Genomic DNA, 10,700 nt, shown 5'->3' on the forward strand with positions numbered 1-10,700 from the left:
TTGCAAGTAATGTATTTGAATTAATTGCACAGTGGAGAGGAGGGCTATAGGGCTATTTTTAAGCACATGCTGCATGTGACTACTGATTTACATATGTATGTATAGTTGTGTTCTGTAACTCTTCAGTAAAACATTTTTTACAAATAGAAGGAAATCAGTTTCAGTTTTATCTGAAACAATTTTACATTCTAATTTTTGAAAGAACATTCAGATTTGATTTTGTGTTTAGGAAATACACAGGCATAAAGTCATCAAATAACAGAAGTTACTGTGTCATGTTTTTCCATATTTTCATATGAAGATAATAGTATCATATCCGCTATATTTGTTGCAGTAAACAGAGGACTTGAAAGAATAGAGTACCTAAAGCCAAACCCCATTCCTTAACTCTTATCTTCCCCTCCCCTAATTGTGTACTTGGAATTCAAGTCCATATTTGCATTCTTTTGGTCTCTCCTTTTTTTTGGTTTTTTTTTTTTGCAAATCATGTTTCTAAGGTTTTGTAGAGAAAAGAATTGCTGAAAAAAGAGAACAAGCCAGCTAAACAAAACTACTATTCGAGCTTTGCAGTTCCTTTGACAATTTTCAAATTACTGAAAAATTCTTGTTTGAGAAGTGTTATACTACAAGATTTTATCAGCTATGCAGCGTTCCCTGGCCAAGTTGGGAAAGGACTTGTCAGATCACTACATACTCTTCCTTATTCCATCTTCTTAAAAGAAAAGTAGTTTTTCCCTAGCCCCATGTTCAGGCTGCCTAAACTGATTTGAGAATGGCTGACTGGGCTTGTTGGAACTAGGGTTGTTTTGTCTGGAGAAAAGGGCTGAGGAGAGACCTTCTTGCTCTGCACAGCTACCTAAAATAAGGCTGTAGTGAAGTGAGCATCCATATCTTCCCCCTAGTATCAAGTGATAGGATGAGAGAAAATAGTCTCAAGTTGTATCATGGGAGGTTCAGATTGGATATGGTAAGAATTGAAGTACTGACAGTCCTAAATTTGCCTCCTCTTTGGAAATTACAAGTTGACAATTATTTACTTAAATTAGTAACAAAACTTACTGGATGGATTTATTGTACTGAGGTCTGATAGTGCATAGGCAAGGTCGTATCTGTTTGACGAAGGAGAGTTGTTTGTGGCCCTCTCATTCCTACTTTATTACTTCTTAGCTTACCTGTGACAAATCAGTACATGTAGCATGAAATTACCAGTATTAAAGAAATTACCAGTATTAAAGAAATGTCAGTTCTGTCATAAGACTGTCTGCTATGTCACACTGATTGTCTATATAGAAATGATGATTAAGCTTCATCCAGGTGGAGACTAGTCTGAGAACATCTCTTCCAGAAACCACTTGAGAACTCTTCAGTACATGGTCCAATGTTCCAGATATGTTGACCATTGTTTCTTAAAGAGATAAACATAAAGTGAATTGAGTGTGAGATTATGCACATGTGCTCTCACACATTAGATTTTTCTTCAAAAAAAGGAAGCCTTTCAGTGTCTGATCAAAGTACTCAGCTACACGTGTTTTTCGAGGGCAAAAGATGTTAGCTGTGTTGTTTAATGATAATTACTGCAAATCTAGTTTAAGACCTTGCATAGACTAGAATTGCTGGAACTTTTCAGCCATTAAACAGAGACTGGCATGTACTCAGTCTTTGTGAGGTGTAATTTAGGATATGCAAGTGACGCAGTTTCTAACCTCAAGTGTGCCTGCTGCTAGATGGTTTTCACTTACCTGACGTTTGCCTGAAGTCTAAAATCTGCCTATGGTTCTGTTATCAAATATTCTAGCCTGTAATCTAACCTAGAAGTTGCCATTGACACCAAAATCTTATCTGATTTAATCTGCTTGGTAGCTGTATTTCTTGGTCAGTATCACTGTCCTCATTTCTATCAAAGCAGGCAATTAAGTGGGAAACTTAGGATTCTGGTGTCTACTTATTTTTAACAAAGGAATATGTCATTTTATAGGAACTTTTATTTTTTTTAACTCAAGTACAATTTTATTTCTCCTACGCATAAGACTTGAGTGTTTCTAAAATGGCATACACAAGTAGGGGACATCAAGAGGTGTTCTGCTGTGTATACCAATCTAAGGACAGGTTTATCTATATATGTGTGTTAATCTTGATACATACCAGTATTTTATCTATTCTAAAGCATCCCTGATCAACACCACTTGTAATATTTAACAGTCCTTACTGCTAAAAAGGGGCTTGATAAGTAGAGCATTTCTTTTGATAATTTTTGTACCTAATATGGATTTCCATGAAATTTATTAGTTGTCCTATATATTCTGGACATGAAAAATCCTCTCCTTTTATGCAGCAACCATTTGCTAAGTACAAAAGGCTGCATCATCTCATCTCTTCCATTTTTATAACTTTCTTCAGACAAACTAGTTAAAAGCAATTCGTTTGTGTTTGTGTGTGTGTGTGTTAGAGAGAAGGAAACCATGATCACTGCTCGTGATTTTTTTGTTTCTTTCATTTTTTTCTCAGAGCCCAAAACTGTACCAGTTCTCAGGAGTTGCTTTTGTAAAGTTGCTTTATATTACTGTTTACACAGAGAGGATCAGATAGCATAATCAACTTGTCTAATAATTCCTCTAGAGCCTGTGGGATTCTATGCCTCTGCTGAACTTTGTTCCAGTCTTGAAACAAGCTGTGCAGTGACACCATCTGGTTTATTTTTGCCTATATAATTCTTCCTCATTTAAATTGCTGTTGCAACCTAATTCAGTTTAATTTGCTTTACAAAAACCTTTTTCTTTGCTTGTAATAGCTTTGTTTGTGTCCTTGTTTGGTACTGCCCACACAGGACTTCTCCTGTTTTCAGAAAGAGAATTGACATTTCTCCCACAAGAAAACTTTGTGAGGATGGGGAAATTTATGTTATCAGATGTTATCAGGCTGATTTTGAAAACACAGGCAAGTGTTGTGGTATGGAGGGCGTTCAGTTTTGAAATAGCTGCAAACTTTGAAGCTAAACATGAGTTGAGAGCAGTCATTCTGAGTTTAATGTAATTAATCAGATAATTTAAGAGAATATTTCTGTTACTTAAGTTCAAACTTATGAATAATAGTGGCATGACAAGGATTTTTCCCCCCTTTTTGTTATGATTCACTTAGAGGTTCTCCATAATCATGGTTTGTTTAGAGAAGCCTTGAAAAGAACTCACTAATGTAATAAAGGGAAAATCAGAAACAGGCTAGCAGTGTTCTCCTTTCTGATGTTCCATCATGTGCAACCAGAAATGGGTAGGCTCTTGCTGAATTAGGAATTTGTAAGCTTTGATTGCTGCTGTTGTCTGTCTGCAGTGAAATACTACATTCCTGAAATACAAACATGAAAATCAGATAACTAATTTATTTTTTTCTCTGTAAACAAACACCTGCAGTATTTTCCTACCTGAGGTCATAATTTTCATATTGATAGTCTTTCTGATAATAGAATGTGAATTTGGCCTGTCTTTGTAGCAGATTGGCTGAGAAGAAAAATTGCAGCTACCTTAGTCAAAACTGATGAACATTAATGAAAGGGGGAAAAGATCAGGTTATTGTCTTTTCTTGAGGAGAAAACTTTGATTATTCTCTGCGTTCTATTGCAATACAAAGATTCCAGGGAAAAATCCTAGGTAGGATGGAGAGAGAAAAACTGGTGCAGTTTATGCAATTGATAACTTTGCCTCCATATCACTAGGACAACTCAATTTGAAAACTCAGAAGATATATCTGTTGCTAGAGTTACAGTAGCCAAAATATTTTGTGACTTTGAACATTATAAACTCATTCTTGAAATCTTGAAATTTATCTGGAAGAAGGAATGATTTATATAGGTCAAGTTGCTACTTTATGATACCTGCTTTTATACCTTTCAGCTGCCAGCACTTGTAAGGGTACCAGAATGGGGTTTGAGTTTCACATAGCAGTTGGGGGTGAGGGGTGTGTGTGTATTTTACCAGAAGAGGTCTTCTTTGTAAAGTGATTTGTTAATAAAAGATATATTGTCTGACGGAGTCTATTTATAGTTTCATGTTGAGTGCAGCAAATCCTTTTGGACAAAAAGAGTATTTTTTCATTCTCAATTTGATTTTCAAGAATGGAAAAATTCTTCAAAGTTAATTTTTGTAATTTCAAATCAGCATTCCAAAAGAAAATTTCTATGTAAAATAAAACAGGAAAACAATACTGCAGTAAATTCATTGCTTTTCTTGGTGTGGTTCTGGGTAGACTGAGGACTCTAGGTTTGTTTTGCATTGTTCTCTGTCTCCATCCTTTCACCCAGATTTACTCACTGACTGAACAATCAATGACTCATACTGCTCAAAAGCTGTTGTCTTATGCAAGCAAATTATTTCTTAAGGACTTCCATTTTACTTTCTTTTTTCCTTCTCAGTAAATGCAGATTAAAAAGGTGGCAGGAACTGTAGAGTTATATATAGTTTTACAAGCAACAGCTTAAATAGTTAGTTAAGCATACCAATTTCAAGGAGGGGAGTCAGGATTTTACAAAAATGAAATAATACTGTGAGTAGGAGAAGAAAAACTATATAATTGTTACTGCTTACTGCCTTTGTGAAAATGGTAGCAATTTTTTCCTCTCAAAGTTACTACAGCTGAATGTGATTCACAGAAATGGTGGGGTGTTTTTGTGTGGTTTATTAATTATTTTTTGAGGGGGGGGTGGTTGGGTTGTTTTGGTTTTGCTTTTGTTTGGTTGTTGCTCCCCCTGCTCTCTCTCTCCCCCCCCCCTTTTCCTGCTCATAGGAAAGAAAAGAAACAAAGTGCAGGGAGATTTTTTTTTTTATTAGTTCAGTTAAGTATGGTCTCTTTGCACAACCTGCCTGCTAGGTTTGTTAGGGATCTTATTTAGATGTTTTTTAACCTTTGTTAATGAAATATTGTGAAATAATAGCTTCAAATCAGTAGGTAAAGTTGCACTGGTAGTTGAGGTGACTTAACAGCTTGGTACTTCCAAACAAAAATATGCTTTTCTGCCTGTTTGCCTTCCAGCTCACATTCAGAACACTAAGATGCTGAAAGTAACTAAAATGTCAGAATGCTAGACCTGGAGAAGAGTTCTTTTGCAGGTCATACAGAGGCAGATCATCTCAGCACAAGGTCCAAAGTTCACTGAAGGGGGCTTAATACTGGGAGGGATCATAGTACTGAAAGTTTGCACAGTGAAGGAAGGGGTTATGCTTTGAATCTTCATAATTTGGTGGAGACTATTAAATTGGCTCAACTGTATGCAGTGCTACTTTTAGAGAAGCTGAATTGTACAGTGTGTTTTTCAGGAGAAAATGGGATCCCAGAAATTATGGTAATTCTTCTATGTCATGTGTCTCCCTGCTCCCCAGTCAAAACTAAACAAGTTATTTGAGTTGATCTCTTAAAATCTACAAATATTTTCTTGTGATCCATTTCTGTTATTTTATTTCATAGAAAGTCTGGTCATTTTTTTGTTTGATTTGCAGATGCAGTAGCTACTAGAACCCGGAAGATGACCTCACCAAAACCCAAGAAAAGCACAGCAACCAGAAAGAGAGTCCAGAAGTAAATAATAAAAGTAGCTCTTTGACTCATCTCTGGTTTTCTTTTCAGTTGCTGTAGAGCTGGAATATTTTTCTTTTCTTTTGAAATGATGAATTCTGTGAAAACATGGACTGCTGTTTGCACCTGTTTTTGAAGAATAAATGTTTTTTGAAACTCTTTGCATAATTTATGTATACTTAAATACTAAATGCAAAATTTTGCCAGTCTTGTAGGTTTTTTTTACACTTTATATGCACAAATTCATACCTTAAAGTAAAACCAAAAGAAAGTGCTCTTTTCTGCTTAATGAAGTAGAACTAAAGCCTTCTTCAGTTTTGTTATGGGTGCTTTATAGGGAACAGCAGTGTTGCACCTGATCTCTTCTAATTTTGAGTAAAGCCTTATTAGAATTCCATCACTCAGATGAATGCTGAGATGAAGTCTGAAATTATTGAGACATCTTTTAAACATTTCTCAAGTGTTTGAAGGTAAAAAAAAAAACCCCATGAATTCTTCCCATCCTTCTCTTATATTTTGTTGTAAAATGTGTTTAAAGAATTGCTTGGAGGGCAGTTAGTGAATTTAAGGTTTTTTTTCCCCTACAGTATTTGTGTTTGTATCACTTTTCCATTCATTCAGAGTTCCTCTGGAAAGGAGGAGAACAGAATTCCAGACATGGGCTCAGGGCAAAGGGAATAACCAACCAGAAGCCAATGCTCATTCATTCTCACACCCTGTCCATTCTCCATCCAGTGCTTACCCCTCAGGTCTTCTTTATGTATCAGTGAACAGCCATAAATACTGTAATTATAAAGAATAACTTTGTAAAGTATCTAGTTCCAGTGAAAGCTTGATTCACGTGGGCTTCTCATCCCAAAGTAGTTGTTTAGCTTTTTATAGTTAAGAAATATATAACCTTTCCTGAATGTGTTTCCTTGCTTGGCATTGAGTCGTCTTTTCAGCTGTAAGTCGAAAAATGCAGTGTTTAATTGTGGTGTGAAATACCTTTACTTTTCATTTAGATGCTGCAGAAATACCTATATTTGGGTCTTGACCATCCTTAATATGATGTTTGACAAATGAAAAGGAATCCTTATGAGCCAATGGGTGGTGGATTTGTGTGGATGTCCAGTGCTCTGCTTGCTTGGTTGTGTAATGTCTGAGTAGCTATTCATGGAAATAAATATGTTGTAGTATGAAACATTGGATGAGTGATGAGGCTATGTTCTGAAAACAAGGGGGTATGTTGTTTTGAAATAAAACTGGAATAACATTTTTAAAAAGTCTAATGCCTTCTTGTTTGTTGTTCTGACTGCTATTCAGACTTTGTTTTCCTGGTTATTAGCAAAGTGTGGCTGATGACTTTAAGCATAATATTTTCTTTGTTTCAAATGTAAAAATAGGACTGCTAAATCCTCTCATAGTTTGAGGAGTTTTAAATATAATTTTAATTACTTCATTTATTCATTTTGTTCAAAAAGTATGTTATGCTATTCTGAAGAACTGTTGTCAGGAAAGCATATTGTATTCTCTTGCTTGTCTCACATACTCAAAGTTAATGTCATTCTTTTGTACTTTAGTTGTTTGACATCTCAATTTTTTTAGTAACTTATTTACTGGTAAACTTCCTCTCTTTACTGTCCAAATTTTCAAGTAGTCTGTTTTCTTTTGACACTATTAAAGCCAAATGCAACAAACACCAATGCTTCCATATATTTGAAAGGAACGTTTTGAGGTGCAAATTTCATAAACTATCCGTACCTCTCCCTACCCCAAAAATGTCCTGGAAAAAGTTTGTACTGGCAAGTGTTCTGTGAAGAAACAGGATGCTTTCCATTCTAGATGAATGCTGTTTGGGGGCTCGTCTGTGCTCAAAAGTGAGTGTGCAAAACTACACTCTTGATGGGCAGGAATGTCTATGGGTCACTGTAAACTGCAATGGTGTTAAAATGTGGGATGAGCAGGATGAGCCAAGTGGTAGACTGTGGTAATACCTGCAGTACTACTGTATGTATTGCATACAACATGTACTCACATGCATGTGGTTTTGTTTTGCAAAACAGTAATGGGGAAATGCGCCACTTTAGAAGAGGCAGAGGGTGTAGTCGGATTTTGTTGACATCCCCATTTGAAAGTGAAGCCCCTAACACAAAAGAAGCAAGCTGCCTTTAGACTGCATTTACTGCTCTTGATGACTCCAGTTGTGTGTAAATATTAGAAAACAGCAGGGTCCTGCATTCCAAGAATCACTTGAGCAGTGCCATGAAGACAAGTGTCCTTACTGGTATTGTAGTCATACTCCCAAGCTCTCCTGCTGTTTCTAATCTGTGCGCACAGCCGTGAAAAAACTGGACTGACATTTACAGGCACAGCAGGGAGACACTTGAGTAGGGAATGTTAAAGACTCTGCTACCTATGTTTCAAAGTGGCCACCGTACATGATAAATCTTCACAGGAGAACTAGTCAGCACTTCAGCTGATGGTGTAATGAGGATATTGATAATGAAGCACAGAATGCTTCTTTTAGTGCTTGAATGTTTTACAGACAGATTGTATTTTTTTTGTCTTATCTAAAGTATCTGGAGAGAGAATCAAATTCAAGGCGGTTGCAATATATTTTTTTAGATGGTACTGATCTGATAATTTTTACAGGAATAATTGCCAAGTATTATTTCCCAAAATAATAACATAATTCCTAATGTCTGTTGCATCTAGTATGAAGAAGGGGGTGAGTTGCTTTCCTGAGTAGTTTGACAGACTTCACTCACTGTTTTGTCCCAGTGAGCTGCCAGATTTGGGATGCCATAATACCAGTAATGCAATTAGGTTTTCTGCACATTGTCTGGTTGGCTTCTCAGTTAAGAGTTTCTTTCCCTTTGGGAATAAGACTAGACAGACTGTCATTTGCTATTACTAATTCTGCTTAGCATTATCACTGGAGCTTTTTTGTAATTAGCTATCTTAGTTGGCTCTTAAATTTTAATAGCCAATTGAAGCTACATTTTAGCCAAGTTCCATATCTAAATTGCATTCAGTCCATTAACAAAGTTGGTTAAAAGGCTATTAAAACAAAAGCCAATATATGGTGGTTAGCACTTAGATGTTTGTAGCAGTAGCAGCCTCCAATGAATGCTCTCAAGAAATGGCACTTCCTTCTAGCAAAGGAAGTGCACAAAGAATGACCAGAGTTTGTTTTGAGAACAAAGGCTGATTATGCAGAATACTTGTAGGGGAAAAAAAACCAAACACCACAAAAGTGAAGTGTCTTTTCTGGAAGAAGGTGGGAGAGATGGAGGGGGGAGGAGATACAGAAGGGGACAATTAATGGTTCTGCTCAGATTTGACAGGTTCTGGAAAAGACAAATAAACGAAGTGATGTTTTTCTCCGTTTCAGCTGATCAAAATTATTAGCAAAACCATCTGAAGCACCTTCTGGTAGAATTGTCATCTTGCTGAGTTTAGTTTGTAAAACATCCTGCCAGACATTAAAAAAACTGTAAGCATGCCAGCACATAGGCTCAGAGCACTGCTTCTCTAATTGATAGACCCTATAATTTTCTTTTTTACTGAAGACCATGACTGGATACCTCAGCCTCCCAAGCAGCTTAACACAGCATCAGTCTGAAAATTGTATTCCTAGTAGCACTTGTTTAAATTAGATTTTTCTCCTCTTTTCTTTCTTAAGGTGTAGACAGGAGATTTAACAGTCTTGAGTTCATCCTGTGACAAACAGGACAACAAACCTCACAACGACAACAAACCTTTACTGTTGTGAAGACGTCAGATATTAATACTCCTGCAGTTTTAATAGTCTGCCAGTTGCTGGTATGTTGTTTCAAGGATGGTTTGCAGTGCCCTGTGTATGTGTGATGATAGATAAGTATCAGTAGTTTTGTTGTAGAAACTGCAAGGCAAACTCAAGTTTAAATATAAACTATCAGTATAAATAGGCTTTTACCAGCATATATAGGGATGTATTAATTAAGAGTTCTGATAGAGCATAGTTTCTCGATGTCTTGTTCTGTTGTTAAACAAGACCTAGTGTTGGTGTTCTTTGAGTATGAGCTGAATCCCATTGTTTATAGCTCCAACATCAAATTGATTGGAAAAGCTCTGTGGCAGTAAGTGCCATTTCCTTCACATCCCATGCTCTTTTGATGATGCTGAGCTCTTCACAATGGTGAGGGAGAGGGATTCTGTTTTATCTGTCTGGGGACTGATTTTTCTGATGTCTGTTCCAATAGGCAGGAGTAAAGAAGTTATGGTGGGACCAGATTTTTTTGAAATTTGGAGTCCTAGTTGGGACATCATGGATAGCTTTATGCAACGACATGCTAACTCATGCATTTCAGTTTTCTTCTTTGTTTTATGATTGAGCAGCTGAAGTTTTAGAGAAGTGATTTCATAAATTCTTTCCTTCATTTTAGCCGCTTTTATCTCTGTGGATGATACCTTTATAGCAACAGTTTTGGTTGTATTTTTTCCTCCCTTATCTCTGGAAGGGACATGTAAAAGAGGGAATACACTGTTTCTGTGAACTGAGTATGCAGGGCAGCTTAGAAAAAAATCAGTAGCTTTATTTAGATACTGCAGACTAGATTTCTCTGCACTGGTGTGCTGTGTTTCAAAATGTGAAGTCATCAGCAGTATTGCACTTTTACTTCCTTCTAGTTGTCATCCTTACCAAAACCTGTCTTGTTTCAGACTAGAGCATATCCTGCCCATGTATGCTCCCATGCCATATTTTGATGCCCTTGCAGTTAGGTGTATACAAATACCTGAAGTACTTTCAAATGGACTTCAAGTTCCACAACTGCTTAAGATGCTGACAAGTGAATCCTGACGGCTTGTTTCTTCACCATTGTGAATACTGCAACAAGCCAAAACTGAGGTTTTGCATTTTCATAGGGAAACCCTAAAGGGTAAGAGAGTTGTGGAGGAACTGTCATTTAATAGGAGAAAGATTGCTTCCCATATTTCTACATCTTGTCTTGGAAGGTCAGCTTTCCAACCCTGCAGACCATAGCTGCTGTGATGGGTTTTCATAAGGACACTTGAAATAAAAGTAATGAGAACACAATGAGACAGCTGTGAAGTGCAATAGAAGTGACAAGAAAATATACATTTTTATGGACTTCCATGAACTAGTTCCTTTTGCC

General features: G+C 36.6%; 1 protein-coding gene across 4 annotated transcripts in view; it reads left to right on the plus strand.

Moving 5' to 3' along the window:
* Positions 1 to 5,720, plus strand: part of VRK1 (VRK serine/threonine kinase 1) — a 37,969-nt gene extending 32,249 nt beyond the window's left edge. For all 4 annotated transcript variants that reach the window (XM_068148882.1, XM_068148884.1, XM_068148881.1 and 1 more), the window contains exon 13: positions 5,484 to 5,720. In XM_068148882.1, the coding sequence (XP_068004983.1) occupies positions 5,484 to 5,566 (83 nt within the window). In that variant the 3' untranslated portion in view covers positions 5,567 to 5,720. The remainder of the gene's footprint in view (positions 1 to 5,483) is intronic.
* The last annotated feature ends 4,980 nt before the right edge of the window (positions 5,721 to 10,700 follow it).

The sequence above is a fragment of the Melanerpes formicivorus genome, unplaced genomic scaffold (genome assembly GCF_026170545.1).
Source record: "Melanerpes formicivorus ecotype bairdi unplaced genomic scaffold, bMelFor1.0.p_v2 SCAF_17, whole genome shotgun sequence".
Classification (NCBI taxonomy): domain Eukaryota; kingdom Metazoa; phylum Chordata; class Aves; order Piciformes; family Picidae; genus Melanerpes; species Melanerpes formicivorus.